A 25,137-nucleotide genomic window follows, 5' to 3' on the forward strand; every position below is an offset into this window, starting at 1 on the left:
ATGTCTGGAAAAGATTTTTGAAAGTGTATGTTTGGAGTGTCGCTTTATATGGAAGTGAAACTTGGACAATCGGAGTATCTGAGAAGAAAAGATTAGAAGCTTTTGAAATGTGGTGCTATAGGAGAATGTTAAAAATCAGATGGGTGGATAAAGTGACAAATGAAGAGGTATTGCGGCAAATAGATGAAGAAAGTAGCATTTGGAAAAATATAGTTAAAAGAAGAGACAGACTTATAGGCCACATACTAAGGCATCCTGGAATAGTCGCTTTAATATTGGAAGGACAGGTAGAAGGAAAAATTGTGTAGGCAGGCCACGTTTGGAGTATGTAAAACAAATTGTTGGGGATGTAGGATGTAGAGGGTATACTGAAATGAAACGACTAGCACTAGATAGGGAATCTTGGAGAGCTGCATCAAACCAGTCAAATGACTGAAGACAAAAAAAAAAAAAAAAAAAAAAAATCCATGAGATAATACTTTAGCTGTATTTTGGTAATAAGGTCTCTTGACTATAGCGCAATTCCCTGAGTTATTAGAAATCAAAAAATAATTTTTACACACTAGCAGTCCTTATCTGGTGTCAAACAGAATCTGCCTGGTGTGTAAACTTAATGCATTAATAGATTCTTATTTTCACCTTGATCCTAAAGGTCATAACAATTAGAGGGCAAGTAGATTTAGTAAAATGTGTATTTTGGTTAAGTGCAGTTTCAAGGAAATAAGTTCGGTAATAAATTGTTTCATTAATAAACAAATGATTCTTACATGAAAAATAAAATTCTTGTAATAGAAAATTAGTTTTGATTATAGGAAGACATCTCATTCAAATAAAACTGATGTATTTCTTGTGTAAACTGGTGTAGCACATTAATGGCATAAATAAAATTATATTTTTTTCACTATAATTATCAGCATATATTATTTACATAAATCAATTTACAAAAAGGTAAATAACACTGAAGTTGTTATTTCTAATGCACTTGATATGTTTTATGTATTTCCTCCCATATATTTGGTATTTTCTGCTGAAATATTTCTTTACTGCCATAATTTATTATATTATGAAATTTATTGGTGTTTGTAAAATGATTCTATGGTATTTTTATTTCCTATTGCTGCATGGCATTCAGAATAAACAAGAGAGATGCAATCCTTCCAAAAATTAAAACAGACTCAATAAAAACTGGTACAGATTTTCTAATGGGATGAAACGAAATTGATGTTGTATCTCCTTCATCTTCATTCTCTAACTTGTGTTTAATGTGCTGCAAGTCATCAATTAAAAGACCAGAGAATAAAACAATTAGAGTGGTATTTATAACAAACAATAATGGAATATGTGTATGTCCTGATAATAATTTCATTATCATTCCAAAAACAAAAACAAATAAACTAGAGCTTGTAACTTTAAGACCGAGATCTGAAATGCAACGATTCTTTATTGGGATAGTAGTGCCTACAATAAAGCATATAGTAATTAATGTTATTGAATATTTCATAGAAAAAGAAAGAGTACTAAAGTCAAAACAAGCAAAGTAAGCAGCCGGCAAATGCCAAAATATTATCCAAGGTACATATGTCTTCCAATTGAAGGAGCTCTCACTATTTTGTAGTACCATTAATTGTGGAAAAGATCTGAAAAATCCTATCATGCTTATAATAAATGTTATTTTTGGATACTTTCCTAATATTTCTTTGGTTATTGGATTTAGTCTTAAGATAATTGTTGTAAAAGATGTAACTGTAATGCCATTTAAATACCACAGACACATTTTATAAAATTTGTACACTCCTTTACGTCTCTCTCTTGAACCTTGAAAGCCAATATATCTTATTGCTAAACCACCAATTAGTGCTCCACATGTGACATACAGCCAAGATTTTGGTATTGAGTTTATTATTTGCATAATATTTAAATGTCGTCATGTTCATCACACTGATCCAGTCCTAACTTTCTTCAAACTTGTATGTAGTTAATTGACAATGTAAATCAACTGTGACCCTGCAAGCATCAACATAAATTAATTGGTAGTAGTGCAATTTTACATAAATGTTTAATCAACTTGGATTTTTCTACACTGACAATAAATAACTTTGATGTATTGTCCAATTCTTGTAATATCAGACAACTAACTATTGGAATACTAAAGCAAAAAAACAATTGCAGACAAAATTTTAAATAAAGCAGGAGAAACATTCTCCCACCACTACTTCATTAGCAATCGTACATCTCTTGCACATTCAACGTACACATATTGTAGTAGTTAATTTGTTGATGTAAGTTAGTTCTGGAGATAGATGTCAATAGTACACTGCTAGTAGTCAACCATATTTACTACTTGCATTATCACAATCTTTCAAATTTTAACATGATCTGTCAGTTAAGGAATACAAAGTCTATGACATAATATAACAGTAAGATATATAATTTACCCAGTGTTTATAAAGAAAAATATTAGTTTAAAAAGATAAATTATTTATTTTTTTTATTTTTCTATGTCAAAAAAAATAGCAACACTAATTCTTTAACATAAAGCTATTTAGTGTGTAATAGTTTCTAAATTCACATGTAGATTGGTTGTCAATTGAAACTGCCAAAACTGTGTTTGACGTGATGATAAACATCTATTCTTTGTAGAATCCACCAGAGGCCGTAAGTTACCATCTGTGCAAATATTTTACCAATAGTACATATGATATCAGAGGATAGCTCTATGGATCTATAATTGTTTTTCCTTTTTTATGCAGCGGGTCAATAATGATAATGCTCACTGCACCATGTCATATTAATCAGGTCCAGAATTCTTTCTTTAGCAGTGGAGCTTAATTTTTTATTAATATATGTTGTATGCCATCTGGACCAGCTGCTGAATTGCCGGATTTTCCAAGTAAATAATTAAATTATTAATAATTTAATTAAATTAAAAAAAGTAAAATGTTGTGAAAATAAGTAAATTAAATTAGTGAACTAATAAAATTATTGTGAAGCAGCACTATATGATGAAATGACATTTGGCCCTGACATTTATCTCTGGTTCATTAGTAGCTTTATATGCTTGAAAATCATCATCATCATCATTAAATAAGTCAGGCTTGTTCTTTCAAACTGGTTCACTAATACAATAATATTATTCAGAAAATCAATACATCCATTATTATAATGTTATTCTTTTTTAATCGGATGGTGACAAGATGGAAGGCAGATCACCCAAGTGTTGTTCTCACTTTTTCCAGATATTTGCTGCAGTAGTTTTTCTGTTAATAGACGAAACATGTCATTGCCAAGAAGTCTTTTTGGCATTTGAAATTACTCTTCTAGCAGCAACACTACATCTCTTAAAGGTGATCATGCTTTTAATTATTAGAGAGCATTTAAAGATGTTATATGCTCTCTTCTTTATCTTGATTTCTTTGTTTATTTTTGTGACTGACCAAGGAACTGATGGTCTAAGCATTTTCCCAGAATGGTAAGCAACTGTGTTTCTTCTTTGCCATTTTCCAAATCACCAGCAATATTATTTCTTAATCCATACCTCTTTCTGAGGATGTCATTTATTGTACGCTCTTTGTAGATACTTAACAGTAAGCGGGTTTGTCATATTGGTCTTTGTTCAATAGTAAATACATATGAATTTGTTATTTGTGCTTGACTTATTGTCATTGCCACTTATTCCTGGAGAATCAGTTTTGCAGTGCTCTTCTATTTACATGGAGTAATTTTGATTACATTTAATTTGATGTATAATCTTCTCCATTACTTTCTCCAAGTGTTTCTAATAATATTTTTGACATCTGCCATTCGAATAAGTATAATATCCATATTGCTATTTATTTAAAGTTTCTATTTAAAACAGTTGTTGTCATTCTGGTGGTTCCATCTGCATTTTAATTTCTTGAGTTATTAACATGTCTTGAAGTCCATATAAATACGCATCGCTGTCTCATTTAGTTAATACATATAGAATGAACAGGAAGTTTGTGGCAAGATCATCCTCAATGATTTTGTTGCAAATATCAGTAAACGTGCTTAAAGGGTCGAAACATATCACCAAGAACATATACCAAGAATGAGCTTCATCATTAACATACATTACGTATCCAACACCATGTTCAGTTTTAGAACCATTATTAATTGCCATACATCCTTTGTAGCTGTTGGGCATTGATGAAAATTCCTGTTGAATAATCACTGCTGGTTTCTCTTTAATTTTTCCATAAGAGAGATTCTAATCTTGTAATATTTGGCAAAACCCTTGTAGGTATATCTCTTGTAGAAATCTGTAAAGCAAATTCATGTTTAATTACACCTACTTACCTTGTTTTGGCTTGTTTGGTTAAGTAGTACGGTGTTCATAAAGCAGCCAGTGCATTATATTAATAAAATATTTATAATTTATATAGATGGGATAGGCCCATATATTTTCTTCATTTCTTAATATTAAGTAGAATCTCTTCTATAATGTAATTACATTATGCCTGCTTCAGATATTGGATTAGTCGTCAGGCTTGTTTGGGTTTTAAACTATCTTTTAATCTAATTCCATTCAGTTGTTGAATGGCATTGTTGAAATTCTGCTTGATGTGAGGCTAAAAGAGCTTCTCTTTCTAGAATCTAAAGGAATCAATTATTTATCAATTTCCCAAAATTTTTCCAATAGCATATATCAATGAAATAGGACTGTAACTATTTGCGTATGATTATCCTTTTTGTGATTGGAATAATGTAAGCTATACTGTCTTCCACTATCACAGATATGTTTTGTCCCACCAGATCTGACTGTATAATTATGGTAATATAAGTTTTGCAATGGTATCAAGCTGCAAAAATTTCATCTGAAATGGATGCAGTATTGCCAGTTTTCTCCAACACTTTTTCAAGTTCGTCTATTTTAAAAGGTAAATTGTATGAAAGATTCATTTCTGTTCCAAAATTTAAGTAACCCTTTCTTTAGTTCTGTTTTTCAATTCTTCAAACAATCATAATTAGCTGTTTTACTAATTTTTTCTAATTGATCTCTGAGCCACACAACCGTGCTGCCATTGATAAATATATTTATTCACTGAATCCTAGACGTGGCTGTGACTAACTCTTTTAAAGATTTTTGTAATCACATTTAAAACAGAGGCAGTTCTATAATTGGAAGACTTTTAAAAAACTCCAGCCGTTTTAGCATGGATTTTTAACACTAGCCTTTATTTGGACAAATTTCCTGAATTTGAGGCACTAGTTGAACGTATTCCTTGGAAAGATGATCTCCATATTATTCCTATTTGTAGATCTATCCCTGTTTCAAATGTAGTCGCCAAAGACTTCAAAAGAGGCCAAATCTACAACTCATAGAATAAATGTATGGCAACAAGGTTTTGAGGCCAAGAGATCTACGGCGACAAATCTAAATGAAATGTTATCTTTTATTATGCTGGAGGTCAAAAATCAAAATCAGGTTGATGTTGTCTACTTCAATTTTAGGAAGACTTTTGAACTGTTCATTATGACATTCCTGCATCATAAGAAAGAAGTTCACAGTGTCAGAGGTTCTATGCTGATATAGTTCCGTCCAGATTTGTTTAATAGGATTTTTTAAATGAAACCTGGTGAAATCTTTAGCAAATATGTTACAACATCTGGCATTTCACCCGAATCAATATTGGGTCCACTTTCATTTATTATTTTTATCAATGACATCAAACATAGTATAAAATAAAGCTTATTAAATTTGCTGACAATTTCAAACTTTATGGAAATGTAAACTCATATAATGATTATTTGGTCCTTTAACAATATGTAAATAAGATTCATAAATGGTTTGTTGATAATGCAATTCTTTGAATCTTGATAAAACAGCTGTAATAACTTACACTAGAAAGATGCTACTAGAAAAATTGTTGTATCATTATAAAATAACTATTCAAGAAATACATTGCATTGAAACAATTTTTGACTTGGGCATTATCTTCGATTCTAAATTCTCATATTTGCAATATGTACACAGAATAACATCTTAAGTAGAAAGGAATTTTGAGCTTTTTTATGGTTAGGTTATTACTTTCAGCAAGTAAACGCCATCTTTACAAACCACTGTTAAGTCAATGTTGGAATATCGCTCAGTGATTTGGAATAACAGTATAGTCACTAATCTGAAGATTGAAGTTGTGTAAAGAAATTTCTCTGGAATTTACAGCTGTGAAAACTGAGTATACACATATGTTGGTGCATAAACTAGGCACTGTTTTGTGTAGGGCAGTTTATGTATACAATAATTTTTATTAAAAGAAGGAGGAATTAAGATGCTATAGTCATTTAAACAAATGGCAGTAGTACCAAGAATCTTGTGCACTATCCAGTTAAATGATTCTATAATACAGAATTAGTTACAAATGAATTGTACTTAAATTAACTTTGTCATCCAAACACACTTTATAAACTTTTTTAACCATACTGTCATCCATTTTGTTCAGTTTTTATTTGCTGAAAATGATAATAATTTATTACTAATCATACTGGTTAACATACAGAGTCAAAAGTACGGAAACTCCTCAACAACTTTCCAGACCGAATAAAACTTCAAAACCATTCCAGATAGAATACTGTAACTTTCAGGATAAGGTATCAGTCAACTACCTTTTGACGAGAAGTAGAATTGAAACACTCTTTGTAAGATGTGTCATTTAAGTTTCTTTAGGGAAAAAAGTTTCTTTAAGGGAAAAAAATGGTATAAATAAAGAGTTGGTTTAATGTCTGACCCAAAATGATGGCTGGATAGTTAGGATTTTGAAAATAATTGCATTGATAATTTAAGGAATTGTTATCGTAAATAAACAAATTGATAAAAATTAGATTAAATGGATATTTTCAAATAAATCTAAAAAAAAAAAAAAATATATTTATTAGGCATAATGTCAGCTTATTTACTTACAGTCCATTTTAATAAATGTTTGATAATGTCCCAGTCAGTTGTAAAAAGATGATACTGCATTATTCAATGATTCCGTAGTGATATTTTGTGCTGATTCTTGAATTCTGTTTTATAAATCATTGATGTCTTGGGGCTTGTAATGATAAAAAATACATTTTAAATGGCCCCATTGAAAGTAATCCAATAGTGACAAGTCAGGTGATCTCATTGGCCATTCTATTTGACGTCTTTGGCCAATCTATATTCCAGGAAAGAATGCATTTAAAATTCCATGTACCTGAAGACTGAAATAAAGCAAGGTACCATCTTGTTGAATTCAAATGTTTTTGAAAGTTGAGGCCAAAAACATTGTTTGAAATATGGTCAAGAAGCAAAGCTTCATATTTCATTGCATTTAAATTTCCATCAATAAATATAGGCCTTATCAATTGTTTACCAACACCTGCCCATACATTTACTTTGATTGGATACTGTGTATGTGCCTCAGAATACCAGTGTGGATTAATATCAGTACAGTATCAATAATTATGGTGATTTACAATGCCATTTAAAAAAGTGTGGCCTCATCACTAAAAATTATGTTGTTTAATAAATATTGCACAAATCTTGTTCATCATAATTTCACTAAACCAAAATCTTTGATTGTAGTCATTTTGATTAAGTTCTTGCACCAGACAAATTTTGAAGGGTTTGAAATTTTCACTTTTTAATGTTCAAATCACTGAACTTTGGCTAATGTTATGTTCTCATGCTGCTGATCAAGTCTAGGATAAGGATTCTCAATAAGTTCTTGCATAATTTCTAACGATTTGTTATTATTTGTTGCAGATTTATTAGGTCTCTCTGATTTTCCCCTTTTATTAACACTCCCTGTTTATTCAAATCATTTGATGGTTTTTGACACTATACCTTTTGAAATAGCAATACTAATATTAAATATTGGGTTGAACAATTCTTCACAAACCTCATTATATGAGGTTAACTCTAACTCTATCACCAAAGCCTCTCATTATTAAAAGTGTAAGTCTTTCCTGTTCACTATGTTACAGGTTGATAGCAATGTTAGCAAATAGCACAGAAAAAATTAATCCAATAAAAAATTACAAAAAGGTAAGAAAATTAAAAATAACAAAAGTAGCTTACAAATGTGGTAAAGGTAGACAAAGCCAGTTAGCCAACTGATCACAATAAATTCTCATAAGAAACTAACAGGGTAGTAATGAAACACTGTAAATGGAATTTTACACAACAATGAAGTAAGCTTAATTTTTGCAACAATGGTAAGAGACCATCAATGATCAGCTGATCAGCATTATTATGTAACAATATTTTTATTTATTTATTCATTTAACTGGAACAAAAATAATATTTTGTGTTAAGAAATAACAATTTTTTTTAAATTTAAATTTAACTTTCAAAATAAATTAATTAAATTTTAATTTAATTCAGATTAATTTCTTTTTATTTAATTTTAACTTACTATATTTAGTAATTTTCAAAATGCTTAATTTATCCCTTCACCACTTTGGGTACAGATATTGTACCAATGTTTTATGTATACCCCACTTTTCTTGTCTTCAAGATACCTTTAAAACAATGGATCACACACAGGGTGTTACCTTTTAAATTATTTGAGTTACAACTCTGCATAACCCCCCAAGAAGGGGTTGAAATTCTATTTCTCGTCAAAAGGTAAAATAGTTAACCAATCAATACCTTATCCTGAAAGTTACAGTATTCCATCTGGAATGATTTTAATGTTGTTGAGGGTTTCCATACTTTTGACTCGTTCTGTATAAAGACACTAGTTTTTATAAGTTTTTATTTAACTTGCTTTAGTTATAATCAAATCTTTTGATCTATCGAATGAAAATCAATGAAATTTGGAACACGTATGTAACTTCAATGACAATACAGCACTACGGTGTCAGAATTTGATATGACCCACCCCCACACACCCACGCGCTACCCCTATGCTAAATTCATGCATTTAGTTGAAAATTTTCATTTCTCATGAACTATCGCATGAAAATGATTGAAATTTGGTTCACGTATGTAACTTCAATGTGTAAAAATAAATATTTTTACTTTTTTAAAAGCTTTTATTTTTACTCTTAAAAAAAAAATACAAAAAAATATTACAAAAATATATTTGATTAAATAAAAAAAAAATATTTTTTAAAAAAGCTTTTATTTAACTAATATTAATATTAACACTAATAAAAAAAGGAAACAAATTAGAAAAACCCTCTAAAAAGTAAAAAATAAGAATTAAATCAAATTGAGAATTTTAAACAAACAAATAAAATATATTAACAGATATAAAAATGCACTGAAAAGTAAAAAATAAATTATAGAAATATCTAATAAATAGCCAATAAATAAAAAATAAATAAGTATTTATTTAAATACTTATTTAATAAATAATTATTAAATTTGAAAATTAAAGGTAATGAAAATATTTAGTTAAATAAAAGCGTGGTGCAGTTTTTATAACAATGTTTTCAAATAAATATTTATAGACATTTATTGTATTTTAAAATATATTTTTTGTTTAATGATGTTGTTTAGTATATGTATATTCTTTATTTATCTGTAACAAATAACTCAAGTTTTAATTTCTTTGATGGTTCAAATTTGCACCGAGATGACCTTTAAGGGTTAATAAGATTAAAAATAAAATTTAAATTTAGAAATCTTGCACAAAGTTATTACATTTCAATGGTAATCTGAAAAATTATTAATTATTATAATTGTAATTGTAATTATGAATTCATTAAATAAAAATTCATAATTAATTAAAATGAAACTTTTAGCGGAAAGAGTGCGTTCATTTTGGCTTAGATTACAAGCAGAATTCGAATATGAACTTCAACTATGTGAGAACACGTACAAAGAAAGTGAGTGTGTGCATTTTCCCAGATTGTTACTTGTAGCTAGTCAGTCTCAACTGGAGAGGTTCCAGCAGACCTTTCTGCCTCCTCGCATTGTTATTGAAAATGAAGATTAATTGTTGTAAATATAAATGTTGCTTTTTTAAAAAACAATTTTTTACATGTAATCAAATATATTTTTGTAATTTTTTTTCTATTTAAAAAAAATATATTATAGGTTTCTGTAAATTCTAAAAAATGCTTAAAAATTCAGTTATACTGAAGTGGAATAGTTTTTAAAGTAAAATTTAATCATTATTCTTATTTATCTCTATATTGTTTGGCAAAAGGAATAGATAGACTTATTACTGCAAGTAAATTTAATATTGTGATGATAAAATTTTGGCTTCATAATACTTTCTAATACTTCAGGTTTTTTAACTAACAACTGAAGTTTAAACACATTTATTTATAAAATAGTAGATGATTACAAAAATTGTTTATAAAAGTAATTAAACAATGAGTAACATTATTAGTAGACAACAAATAGAAAAGTAAATTGACTGTGTTGAGATAAAAAAACTTCAGAGGCTAATTAAGATCAAAGATAATTTCTTCAATTCAAGTTATTTCATAACTCAAAATTTTATTGGAATAACTTATATCAAAAAAGTAACTTAAATAATGCAGATAGTTACTTTTTTAATTTTAAAATGATTCCAGCATGATAACTTACTTTCTTAATATGAGCCACTCAAATATTTAGTACTTTGACCTCATATGTGGAATTTTAATTATACACTTAGATTTCTCTTCATCTAATTTTTGAATAATAAATCCCAAAAAACAAACACTAATTTATAACTTTTTTTTTTACTAAAGATAAACCCACATCCATCTGTGTATTTCATCTGTTCAATTGTTTGTGTTATTGTAAACAAATAATTATATTTAATTACAATCAAACATGTTTTCAGATTTAAAAAAAAATTTAGTGAGATTCCTTGCTATTAGGTAAAACAACTTATTGTAATGACTTTTCATAAAACTTTCAGTTACAAAATGCCAGTGGCATTTGTAAACAGGAATGGATGGATTGTGTGAAGAGAAGTTTAAATCACCAATCCACTAATATGTACTCCCCCCTTCACTCCTGGTGCAACCTATTCCTTATGACACACCTTTTTTATTTTTTTTTAATTTCTGATACCCCTCCTCTAAAAGGTGATGATGACATCTCTTAGAAGCTACAGTTACATCTTTGCTCTTCTCCTTTTACTCCATCTTGAAAGTTTATCTTTATGCTGATATTGGTTTTCTGCTACTAAACAGAGTCTTACCTTCCTTGGTACAGCATTAAATACTTAATATTTTGTTAGTTTTCAATAAAAAATTTTTTTTCAACATTTTTCCATTAAATTAAAATCAAAATAAGCCTTATTTATAAAAATAAATAAAAATACAATTTTTGACGATACGATTTTTAACGATACGTATTTTTAAAAATACGATTTTTGACGATGTATGAAGATACATTTTTGGCCAACATCAGGCAATCCTTGATATGACAGGGGACAATTTTTCATCAATTTTCCTCAAAGAGGAAAATCATACTCTTTGGAATGAAGGAAAACTTTCCTGTTAGAGAGTTAAAAACTTATTTGTTATTTCGAGAGAAGTTAACGAATGATGGGGAGCTTTTTAAGAGGATTAGTGGGAGTGGACAGAGACATAAGCATTTAGTTTGGAAGTATACAAGTGGATGTTCAGTAATTACATACATTTCTATTTTTATTCTTATAATTTTTTGCTTCTCATTTATTCAAGTGCACGTGCATGCATGTAAAAATATTAACATTGCTCTTCCTTGTATCCCGAATTTATTCTCTGGTTAAGAAAGAAGCCAGAAGGATAAAAATCATTATTTAGCTACTATTTTGAAATCCAAAATTTAATGAAAATTGCTACATATATTTTCACCTATTTTAAAGGAACGTTATTGCAAAAATTTACTCAGACTAGACACCAAAATGTCGAGTTAAATTACTTCACTTCACTTCACTTTGTTATCTATAGTTTGGCTAAATAAAGAAAATACTGGATTTTGAGGTATTAACATTTAAAAAAACACATTTAACAAGAAAGGAATAATTTTTGTCTTTCATTATTCAATTTAGAATTCACTGGCACAATGAATAATTTTTAAAAAATTATTGCTCAAAAAATGGTTTCGGTGGTTTCAGTAGAAAATGTGACGTTGCAATAAATAAATGTGGCAGAATAATAATGTGACATGTTTATTACCAAAATGCATGCAGTACTTGGCAAGTTTTTATTACTAGTTAGAAGTTAGCTGTATTAATTCCAATATAGATGATTATTCATTCTCCAATAATAATCAAAATATTTGATTTCGTGGTATTTCTTGTCATGAATCTGGAGAAAAATCACATTAAGAAAAGACTACTCCTAATTTGATTAACAGATGCCTAATAAAAATAATATTTTAAGTATTAAAATAATATTGTAAGAAGATTTCTTAGAAAAACTAAGTGCCATTTCTGAAAAAATGTATAATTCAGTTATATTAGAAAAACAGAAAACATACTGTTATTGCCCATACCAAAAATACTTATTAACATCAAAGTATTTAAAACGTAACAAACTGAAGTGTTTGCAATTTCCCAAAAAGAAGCAATGTTTGAGTAAGATAACAGGAAATATTATTTTTTAATAACTATAACAAAAATCCTATTCATATAAAGGTTTTAAAATAGAATGTTCTGAATTTTTAATTCTTTTCAATAGTTTGTTAAATATATAGAAATGTAGCAATGTTAATATAGTTTGGGATTTGTAACTTTTTTGTGTAAAAATAAAAATACATGCAATTAATTATAATTAAATAACAATAATAAAATATATGCAAATAATATAAAGTAAAAATATAGTGGAAATAACACAAACAGCTTGCAATATTTATACTAGTCAATCAGGCGTTATTTCCTCCAACATGTATATCTTTGGTATTTAAAATAGATATTACATTTTCCATATGAAGATATTAAAGATATTTGGATATTTTCAATATTTTTAAATATCCAAATGTGTTTTCTCTATTTACATCTAATGGAATAAATTATTTATTATTCAATTCATGTTTATACAACATAAATATAATTGCAACAGAATTGATTCTAACAATTCTAAAACTAACTCTTAGATATTTATTTATTAGATTATTGTTAATTCTGAGTAAAAACTCTTCATCATAAAACATCAAATACTAACCTAACAATGACGTTTCTTTTCTGCATAGTAGTAAATGTAATCAAAGGAAAATCATTGATAATTGAAATGAAAAAAATTAAAATTAAATTTGTCATATGACCTTCCAAGAAGTTTACAGTTTTTGTTTATGGTCCGTTCATCAGTAAAAATCTTTTTCTCAATGCATGACGAAATTTTTAATATATATATTAGGTGTGTTTAACGAATAAGGTACATTCAAAACATCGCGCAACGTGGGGTTTAATCGATAGTAATTCGTATGAAAACTATAACCAAAAATGGAGAATAATAATTGCAAAACGTATAGTTTAATTATTTATTGCAGATATTATTCTTACAGAATTATCATAAATTTTTAACTAGTAAACTGTGATTAAAGTATAAAAGAATATTACTCTTAAGCTTGCAAGTAATTTTACAATTTTAAATCTCTTATATAATCAAGTCAGAATCTTTATAGATTTTATTATATAATAATATGATTCATTATCAATAAAACATGTTACAGCTGAAGAAATAAATATTCAACTATTTGATTTTATTAACAATTTTTATCTTAGTTTTTACTAATGAAGCGCTTCATGTCAATAGTGGTTAAACGTAAAAGTCAAATAACTCGTGTTGTCATTTGAGGTTAAAGTATTGTTTAAGGTAAGTGTATCACTAATATAGGAATATATTGTTTTTTTTTTTGTTTACTAATAATTTTTTATATTGTTTCCTACAACTTTAATTTTCTTGTTAATTATTTCCGTGCATTTTATTTTTTATTTATCATTCCTGATTGTACGTATATGTTTGTCGTGAAATTGTATTGTAACCTGTGATGTGCGTATTTATAATTAGCTATATTATCGTATGATAAAAAAATATTGACATTTTTATGTGACTTACAAATAAATATTGTTAAATATTCAGGAAAGGATTGAATTTGGATTTACTGCCTGTTGCTTCTATTTGAGTTTGGGATTCACTATTTATGAAATATGTTGGTTTCTTATAAAACAGCCTTTTTTTTTAAACTTCATGCTTATTTAAGATTACCTAATTTATTTATTTTGGTTACTTTTACAACTTTTACTCTATATGACCAATATTGTTAAAAAGGCTTTATTTTTAAAATTAAATGTTTTTTTATTGGGGTTATAACTTCATTGCTTACTGCCCACAGTTTTCAAATTTTATTTCATTAATCGTCATTTAATTAATTTTGCTTATTACTTATAACATCATCGTTTTATTTTGTATATGTGCCTTTACTACACATTTGATTAAATCATTTTTTTCAATATGGATTTTCAGTATATAATTTTTTTTACAGACTGTAAAGTTCACCAAATTGATAGATGCCGTGTATGGACAAACCTTCATCAGATGCTGCTGGAAGTATGGACAATACTGATGATGTTGAGCCAGATGAACTTATGGATGATGATGACTTAGTAGAATATGTTGAAGAAGATGATTTACTTGATATTCCTGATTCACCTGACTCACCAGATGAAGATGATGATACTGGCGATCATGACAATGACACAGACATTGATATGGCACAGTTAGCTGAGAATCAGTCGACAAGAGATGACGCTGATTGTGTTTTTACAAAACATACAGGTTTGTTTATTATAGAAATGTAAAATTATTATAAAGTGAGAGGTAGGTTATAATTTTTTAAATTAAAGGGTTTTTAACATATAATATATTATTATCATACTTATTTGATAAATTTATGAAATTTAAGTTTTATTATTACTTATTCTAATTAAATTTCATTTACACTTTAAATTATTTTTGTTACGGAGGACTTGCTGCAATTTTGAAATTGTTATTTTGTGAATATAAATTAATATCTATATTTATATGGGTAAGTTTAATGTAGACCACATTCAACTTCAGTTTTTATTAAAAATGATAATTTTTTCAGGAATGATGAATTAACATTCACCAAAACTTAAAAATAGTGTTGAAATTGTTAATTTACAGTAGTGTTGTATTTTGTATCCAAATTACTTTTCCAAGTTCATTGCTTAGCATATTTTGAAATGTTTCTCTTTCACATTGATACTGTTATTTAGTGTAGTCACAACAATTGCCTTTTTTTGAAGATAGTGCTCAATTACTAGAATAATATTTCAGCCCTGCAACATTTCAATACAAATTTTTTTTTGTGGTGGTGAAGAGTAGTGTACCCCTCCCCTTTGTATTACAATGTGCATCATACTTAAATGCCCCATGTTTATTGTAGATCCATTATTGTAGAAGGTTTTATATTTTATGTATGCTTGGACTGAGCTCCTTTTATGATATTTTTTAACTTACATGGATTTTACTTTTAAACTGAAAATAATTTAGGAGGGTGTTTCCACTTTTGTATCATGCATGGTTTATAGTAAAGCTTGGTACTTAAGTATTAACGCCACCGCAGCTACAGCTTTTTTTTAAAAAACAAAGTAGTCAAGCGGATTTCGGGGGAAAATAAACAGTCTCTTTATTAATTAAAATAAATGGTTATTTTTATTTATTTTATAAATGTAATTTAACCAAACTTAACCTACGCTCGCTTCGCTCGCTAACCTTGACTAATTAACACCGTAATTTTTTGAGTATTTATTTAATAAATTCAGTAATTATTGCAATTATTTATTATTTAAATAATAAAAACACTCCTGTTTATTAGTCAAGGTTAGTGAGCGTAGGTTAAGTTTGGTTAACCCACCGGGTTGGTCTAGTGGTTAACGCGTCTTCCCAAATCAGCTGATTTGGAAGTCGAGAGTTACAGCGTTCAAGTCCTAGTAAAGCCAGATATTTTTACATGGATTTGAATACTAGATCGTGGATACCAGTGTTCTTTGGTGGTTGGGTTTCAATTAACCACACATCTCAAGAATGGTCGAACTGAGAATGTACAAGACTAACACTTCATTTACACTCATACATATCATCCTCTAAAGAATTATCTAAACAGTAGTTACCGGAGGCTAAACAGGAAAAAGAAAAGGTTAAGTTTGGTTAAATTATATTTATGAGATAAATAAATATAAATAACCATTTATTAAAATTAATAAAGAGACTGTTTTGAATCTACGTTAAACTCTATATCGGCCCATTTTCAACCGAAATCCGATTGACTACTTTGTTTTTAAATAAAGCTGTAGCTGCGTTGGTGTTAATATGTAAGTACCTAAAGCTTAAATTGGGCACAAGTATACTAAGAAAAATTTCATATTTCTATCATAAATAATCATTTTCAGTTGATTTCTGAATTGTGGTCTCCTTTTTAGTGAATTAATTTGCCAAGCGAAATTGATTTCTGTACTCATATTTGCCTTTTGCTGTATTTTCCTAACCATTATTGATATGATATCAGTTTCTGGTTATAACTACCTTTTAAAAACATAGTCTGTTGTATTAACTTTGCATTTTCTGTTTTATTTAGTACAAGAAGACTTAACTTGCATACTTGCCCCAAAATCAATTTTTTTTTCAGTTTGTAATTTATGAAGGAATTGTGTACGTAAAATATAGATTTTTAATTAAATAAGGCACATACCAATTATTTATGTAATTTTTAGTTTACAATTATAGTTAGTTTATTTATCTACTTCTACCGTATTTTTCTGAGGTTTTTGAGTAAACGGTTTCTACAAAATATTGGATATCATAAAAAAATTGATTATATCAAAAAAATTTAATTTGACATTAAATTTGTATTAGTTTTGGACAATATAATGACCTTATTTGGGTATTTATTTTGTTATCTGTCATTTTAATTATTACATTTTAGGGCATTTGCATGTGAAATAAAACTGAAGTCAACAGTATCTGGAAGAAAAGTCATTTATTAATTTCCACAGAAAGTTTTAAAATAAGAAAGTGTAAATTTAGTATATGCAACTAAGATTCCTAGAGGAATCTGTACACTATGATGTAAGGTATACACCCCCCAGGAATTTTCCCAAAAAAGAAAGGGAACTGCAGTACAGTGTGGGCAAAAAGCCCCTTTACTTGTTAATAGCATATTATAGTTAGATATGTAGATAAACATTGCTATGAATACAAAAAACGGTATATTTCAACATTTATGTCTGATTAATATTAGAATTTATTGTGAACAACGTTGTTACAAAGGTTGAAGATTCATTTATTGGTTTGGAGACAGTTCATTTAGCTGTGTGCGGACACTCACAGCAAAATGTGGTGGAGCACTGTCTTGTTGAAGTGTAACGATGTTAGCTGTTCCTCTTTCTGTTAATTCTGGAAGCAATCACATGTTAATCATGTGAAGATAGCTGTGCTGGTTCACAGAACCATTAAAGAAATATGTTCCAAGCAGATGGTCAGCCATTATTCCTGCTCAAACCATAACATGCGACAGATTAAAATCGATTTCCTGGTAAAAATGTGGATTGTCTTCTGTCCAATAAAAGATGTAACAATTTTGTGAACTATGATGAATTACACACTCATCAGAGAACATAATGTTTTTTTTTATCATTTGCATGTGGGAAGCGTACGAGCAGCATTTCACATGCATGCATCTATTGTTCTAAGTCACAATCACTCAACTGATTCACTGAGGATGGCCGGAAACATGAAACATTCAAATCTTTCCGCATGTGTTCTCGCATAGTTGATCGCGGGATGCCTAATTCTGTAGACCACTTATGGGATGATTTCATCGACGATCATTCATTTGATTCTGCCACAGCATTACAAGTTTCAGTGCCAGTCGTAGGCCTTCTGCTACATGGTGCATCAAGAACACTTCCTGTCGCAAAGGTTTTCTTCTCCCATGCGAATAGTGTTGGTCATGATTGTGGCAGTTTTCCAAACCACACAGCAAAGTCCCTCGAAATGTCTGTCATTGTCTTCTTTGTGTTCTGACGTTTGTGAACCCACACAGAAGCCACCAAATGCTCCTTAACAGTGAAAGCACTTTTATCCACCGTGGTTTAACTCGAGACTGTTACATCCTTCTTACACTAACTGAAGTGACATGCACAGAATTCAGCTTATGGCTGGAAATAATAATAAGAGTCAATCTGCTCAACAATACTAAAAAATACTGTTTTTTGTATTGTTTTGTATTCATAACAATGTTTATATACATGTCTAACTGTACTATGCTATTAACATGTGAAGGGACGTTTTGCCCACACTAGTCGATTTTTGTTGTGTTTTCCTAACTAACATATGTAAAAAATTAGTTGAAAACTGGAATTAAATTCTTTTCATAAAAGCTTATTCTGATGACTTTGTTTATTTGCAGAATGAAGATGATTATTATTATTTTAATTTTAAAGACAGAATGAAGAAGAATGCTTCTTCAACACAAAAAAAAATTAATTAATTCACTAAGTCTATTGCTAAAATTCTGACTAAATATAAGTTTGGCAGAGTTCAGTGTCTGTGAATATTTATTTACTAGAAAACTACCGAAAAAAGTACAGGTTCTACCAACTGACGAAGAGAGTGAAGTGGAAGGCCAGCATTAAAATAGATAAAAAATCATTGAAACCGAGAAATTTTTTTCAAAATTTTGAAAAGTATTAAGCAGAATTTCCTGCAAAAATATTTTTTCTTCATCAGGTATTAAAATTAATGTAAAAATGTGAAGAAAATGGCTAAGCTCATCCAATTTGAGTATAATATATGAAAAATTTTAAAAACTCACCACAAAAGAATTGTTTTTCAAAATTTCCTGAGTGTAGGGTCAAAATATTGCAGGAGCTTCAGGAACCTATTCTATGTGTTGTATCATTCATCAGAATATTAAGTTGATAGTTCTCTCAGTCAAAGCTATAAAAAATTACTTTAAATGATGGTTTGTGACAGATTTGTCTCCTTTGGTTAAAAAGAACACTAAACATAAGAAGCAAATGCCGTTGGGTCCGGCATCTGCCCATTCTTCATCAAATCTAGAATTTTTTAATGAGGAAGAATATTATTTGATCAATGATGAAGTAAAGCATAGATTTTGACTAATAGATATGACTTGCTAAGTATTTGTAAGCAGTTTTTAAAAGAGAACTTAAAGAGAAATAGTTTATCTCTATAAATAGATAGATTTAATGGATCTTTTATAATTTCCCTCACAAAAGAATATCCTTTTTTAATTGAAAAATAAATTACAAAAAAATTATTATGTCAAGTTCATTATTATTTCAAGTCAATCTTTAAAAAAAATTAACGATATGAAAATTAATAACATTGTTTGTCGTTTTCATGACAATAAATAGCACATTTTGTTCAGATGTGATTGAAGGAAAATGTGACAGCACAAATGACTTTTTCAATTATATTTTTCATCAAAGTGATACAAACACTTCTTTTTAATTGTGAAGAGCATTTCTTAATATAGTTTGAGTAAAACTTGAAAATATGCTGAGAAAAATCTCACCAGTGAAACTAGCAGAACTGGGATGCTCATAATTGAATTGATTCATTGATTGAATTAAACCCAAAGTTTGTCATTTTTGCTGCTGGAAAAAATTCTTACCTAAAGTACTTCATGTTTCATTTACAAATTGTTCAAAATATTCTGGATTTTAATGAGTATGAGATTTTTAATACTTGTGATTGCAGTAATTAATTTGATAAAATATAAATGGAAAGTAGCAAGGGTTGATTTAAAAGCCCTGTTTTTTACTGCTTTATATGATTTTCAGCATTCTTTAGGAGTCTTGTAGATCAAAAACGCAATATGGAATTTAAATAGTGCCTGTTAAGAAACATTGAGGCATTTTTGAGCTCGCTTCATTTTAGCTAACAAAATGTGGAAAATAGAATTTTTAAATATGAAAGCTTTTATAAAAGATTTGATGTGATTTAAGTGAAAATCAAATATTCTTGTTTTGAATAAAAAAGGCAATGTAAAGTTATATTTAATTTTACAGTTTAGACTATTTCTAAGTTAATAGTTGTTTTAGAGCTAGCATGCACGGCTGATTTTTATTACCATGACAAAAATGTTTCTATCATGTCATCAAATTGGAGTGCGCTCACAAAGGATGACAGTCACTAAACTTCTTTGAAATCCAAGCATCATTTGTCGATATGAATTTTGAAAAGATGGTCATTGTCTGCAAACTCATGAGACGTAAAAGAAAATATCGTAAAAAAGAATACTTAGTACAACACCCCCTTTGAAGTGACAGGCTAATAAGTGGAAAGTTTTACACTATGTTTCATAAACTTCAACAATATCCAAAGAAATTTTTTTGATATTTTCAAATGAGTTTTGAAAGTTTTGATTAATTACTGCTCCTTTTACTTGTATTAACATACAAAAATACGAACAAGAGATTGTCTGTCCCAGCTGAAGAAAGACTCACTGTAACTTTAAAGGTTAGTAAATAAAAATTAATAATTCTAATTGTTTTAATTTTTTTTTAGTAATTAATTAGCTGCAAATTAACAAATTAGCACAGTGTGTAAGTGATGATAGTGGTGGTGATGCATACTACCACACATTAAATAACTGCTCACTTATTGTAGTCCTGGCAAATGTTGTATACTTCAGAATCTTCATTAGAGTCAGAAGGAAATTTTGAAACATAGGATTGAATACTATTCGATGTAGCTGAGGAGTCGTCAGGTGATGTTGAATAAGAATAATAACCGGGTTTTGGGGACTCAGTGGTGATAGGGAGACAGAATATTTTGATGTGATCTGGGAATTTTGAAGACTTGTGGAAGGTAATAACAGTGGAGAAGAATTAAGTGAGTGTTTGTAGCTATGTAGCCCCCCTGGTTTTGGGAACTTGGCGGTGGTAGGGAGACAGAATATTTGGGTTTGATCTGGGAATATTGAGAACTTGTAGATGGTATATGCATAGGAGAATAATTTTGCTGTGTGGCTGGCCTGCAACCAGATGGACCTGGTTGTTGAGAGAAATATGAGGATTTTATTATTCTATCAGAGTTTTGTTTTTGAAAATCTTGATTTATACTTCTAATTTATTCTCCTCCAGGATTGCTTTTAACAATGGCACCAGAGACAGTGCAAAATGTTTTTCCTTCTCATTTTTATCACATTCATTTTTATTTTTCCCCAAAACCTCAATCAATTTATTTTCATCAGCTCTTTTTATTATTTAAAATGTACTGAAGCATTTCTTTGTAGGATTTTTTATTTGTATTTTTCTTTCGGGTATGTTGCCTTTGCTGTGGTACATCTTCATTGGTATCTTCACTATCTTTTTTACAATCGCCTTCCTGTACAGAGGCTGTGTTTCCTGTTGACTTTCGAGTCTCCATGCGTGGAAGAAGAAATAAAAGTTCTTCAAAATATTTATACTTTCTTCTCTTAGGAGCCTGACCCAACTTGGTAGATTTTTGTTCACGTAGCTCTCGTGTGAAACAAGCTCTTCAGTTTTTTCACCTGTTTTTGTACTAGTTTACCTGAAAATAAATATTTAGAATATAAACAATCATGGAATTTATAAATATCAATTAATAATAAGTAGGTAATTAATTAGTTACCTACATTATATATGTATATATGTGTTTGTGACAATGTATGTATGTGATATTGATAATTATTATTCTGCCTAAGTTGATCTTAACAAAGAGTTTTTTGTTTCAGATATCTCGTGACCAACGCCAGTTTCTACAGCATATCATTTGAATATTTGTTAGGTGCCACCACAGTACGAGAAATTGTAAAGTCTACATGTACCGAAATCTGTAATTTGCACCAACTATTCATGCCAGAAAAGAGTGCTGAAGAAGATTGGCTGATTACCTTTAATCAGTTTCACCAATGGACAAATTTTCCCAATATACTGGGCGCAATAGATGGCAAATATATTAGAGTGATTCAGCCGGCAAACACAAGTTCACAGTTTTTTAATTACAAAAACATTTTTGCCATAGTTCTTATGGCATGGGTAAATGCAAATTAAAAATTCATATACATAGACATCGGTGCAAATGGAGCAGCAAGTGACTTCAATATATTTCAGAATTCAAACATGGATAAAAGGTTACAACAAAACCAATTAAATATACCAAATACTTGTTGGGACACATTTTATGACCATATGCAAGAAAATCATTGACTACCATGAAGAAGATTTACAACTATTGGCACACTAGAGCATGTCGTATGGTTGAGTGTACTTTCGGTATATTTAGCAATAAATGGCGAGTTTTTCACAGGTCTCTTGACGTCAAGTCTCAATAATGCTGATATTAGTAAAATCATGTTGCATTTTACACAATTTTTTAAGTTCCAAAGATGATATTCTATTTGTTGATAATGCTTATAAATGTCCACTACAAAATATTTCAATAAATCTGACTGATAGAATCATATCAGCAGCAAACAAATGCAATTATTTTGCACATACTTTACTTTGTCACTAGGGGCCTATTAGACTGCATGTCAAGCTAATAAATAATTGTAATAATAAAATTAAAATGTAAAACTTACTGGCTTCTATTTTTTGTTGTGATGACAAAATTTTCAAGCACTTGAAAATATTATTCGACTGATTTCTTCCCTTCTTTCAATCTTAAAATTTGTGTCCGAATAATCCTTCAATTTTTTGTAGAAAAGTGCTGGTCTTTTTTCACTTCTTCTATAAGAATATCATCATTGATATAGTCTTCGTGCACAGTCACATTGTGCGAAGATGTTGACGCCATGTTTGCATATCATCATGTTGATAATTGGAAAGCAATTGGGGAGCGAAAAATTCACAGAGAGTGACAATTTTGTCACCCTTGAATGCACGGCTATCAAAACCTAGCAGTGCGTTGACAGTTTTATCACAGGCTTGTTTGTGAGTTGGCAGACAAAAGTGTCACTCAGCTGTCATGTCGTAACATTCATGCATCTCCTTACATATCCACTGACTGGACAAGAGTGACGAAACAATCACCCATGTGTGCTAGCTTTTAACTGATAGCTGCTCATATAATTAACATAATTACAGAAGTCAATTTTACTTTCAAAGATGGCTGGCTGTTTTGATTATTTTTTAAATCAGTAAAAAATAAATATTTCTGTAATCTACTTAAAAGTTTATGATGAAAATACATTTTTATAAAATGAGATTATAAGGAATGACCCAGCAGTTTTATTTTCATTTTATTGAGTATCTCTGTTTTTATATCTTAGTTTGATGTAATTCATACTAGTTTACTAAATGTGTAATCTACCATAATAAATTATCCAAGTGATTACCATGTGAAGTTTAATAATTTACATATGCATGTGAATATATGAAGTAGGAAAACAAAATTTGACAACGATTTTACATTTTAATCTATTGCAGGGGCAGTTTTTTGTTGCCATCTTGATCCTAAGACAAATACACTAGCTGTCACTGGTTCAGAAGATGATAAAGCATACGTTTGGAATACTTCATCAGGAGAGATTTTGTTTGAGTGCACTAATCATAAGGTAAATGTTGTTTCATTTTTAAATAATATATCAAAATTAAAAATTCTCTCCCTGTTTTGTACTTATGAATTTTAAAAATGTATGTAAAAATAAGGTTCTGAAAAAAATTTGCAACTTTGATGTTTTTACTTGTGACCTTGATACTGTTAGGAAGTTTGGTAATTTGATATTGTTTGGATTTAAGCATAATTTATTTTAAATATCATTGTAGGGCTATATGATATTACTTCTAACTTTTGATTATCCTTGGGCCTTACTGCTCCTGTTAATTATTCCTATTATCATTTATTTAATCTGTTTTTAACAGGTATTTCATGTTTTATAATAACACTACAAAACATTGGGCTGTATTACTTGATCAAAATAGTAAGACAAAATAACACCATTTATTTTGTCGCCGAATGGTTTTGACAGCATGTGGCACTTACTAACCTTATGGTGGCCCCGAAAAGGGCCGTTTTTGTAGTCGATTGGCTTCGACAGCTCGTTGTAGTCACTAACCTTATGGTAGCCCTGAGAAGGGCTGTTATTGTTGAATGGCTTTGACGGCTCATAATTCATAACCTTGTGGTGGCCGTTTTTTGCATTAGCTCTGAGAAGAGCTGTTGGGTCCAGAAGCTGGTATCGAGTGAAGTCAGGGAGTTTTGGCTTGTTCATTGAAGTCCGACTGGGATTTCCCTCAGCAGCACTTGGGTCCCCACTACAGTGTGGTAGTGATGGCCCCACAGTGTCGGGTTGGTGTTGGTCATCCTTCGCTGGTGCAGCCAAGGCGGTTTCCCCGAGCGATCACATGCTGGGCCGACTCCTGTTGCTGAGTTCACCAGCCAGGGTGATTGAAGCTCAGTGAGTTGGAACTAGGGCGGGAAGGTAGCCTCCACATCCAGCAGCTCCCTCAGGCGACCGACCAGGCCTGCTGCTCCGACGGGGATGTTGGCATCCGCTGGGAGATCCCACATTGAACCGGCCAGGGAACTTCTTCTCTCTTCTTCGATCTTCTCCTGGTGGTGGTCGATGATGAATTGCAGATTCACTCTCATGCCCGCTGTTTTATTGGAGCCTGAGAGTGTTGGGGCTGCAGCACCGCTATGCTAGGAGAACTGCGCAGTCATCTGTGCGGTGGTAGTGATGCTTATATCAGCACATCTCTATACTGTGCGCCAGTTCACATCTGAGTTTCTATACCATATTCGGCCGCCAATATTAAATTAGGCATATATATGGTAACAATTTATATTCATCATACTTGGTGGCATGCTGGTGTGCAACTTCATGTTTGGCTCAGTAAAGAAGGCAGCAGTTCCAAGAGTTAAAAATTTCAATTTTCTGTTGTAGAAGTATTATTTATTTTTTTATTACACTGTTGAATAAATTGTTAAAATAAATATCAAAGTGTTTTTAATTTTTCTTAAGGAATTATTGCTACATCTCTTCTTGGAAATTTAACAAAAGGTAAAAGTTTAAATGTATATTTATCTTTGCTAATCTTGATTATTTCATTTAGTCATTCAACAAGACATCTCTGTTATGTATTTTATGTAGTTTAATATGTTTGGAACAATTTATTTTTAACATCTAGAATCTAACATCTGTTTTGGTTTAGTGGCATAAAAAATTTGAAAAAAAAATCATTTTAATTTTAAGTA

At 29.8% G+C, this 25,137-nt stretch overlaps 1 protein-coding gene across 2 annotated transcripts in view; it reads left to right on the plus strand.

The window, feature by feature from the left end:
• The first annotated feature begins 13,579 nt into the window (after positions 1 to 13,579).
• The window catches only part of LOC142319159 (angio-associated migratory cell protein), a 39,441-nt gene continuing 27,883 nt past the window's right edge, over positions 13,580 to 25,137 (plus strand). For both annotated transcript variants that reach the window (XM_075356134.1, XM_075356135.1), the window contains exons 1-3: positions 13,580 to 13,734; positions 14,405 to 14,697; positions 23,367 to 23,494. In XM_075356134.1, the coding sequence (XP_075212249.1) occupies positions 14,430 to 14,697; positions 23,367 to 23,494 (396 nt within the window). In that variant the 5' untranslated portion in view covers positions 13,580 to 13,734; positions 14,405 to 14,429. The remainder of the gene's footprint in view (positions 13,735 to 14,404; positions 14,698 to 23,366; positions 23,495 to 25,137) is intronic.

This window comes from Lycorma delicatula, chromosome 2 (assembly GCF_047948215.1).
Source record: "Lycorma delicatula isolate Av1 chromosome 2, ASM4794821v1, whole genome shotgun sequence".
In the NCBI taxonomy this organism is placed as follows: domain Eukaryota; kingdom Metazoa; phylum Arthropoda; class Insecta; order Hemiptera; family Fulgoridae; genus Lycorma; species Lycorma delicatula.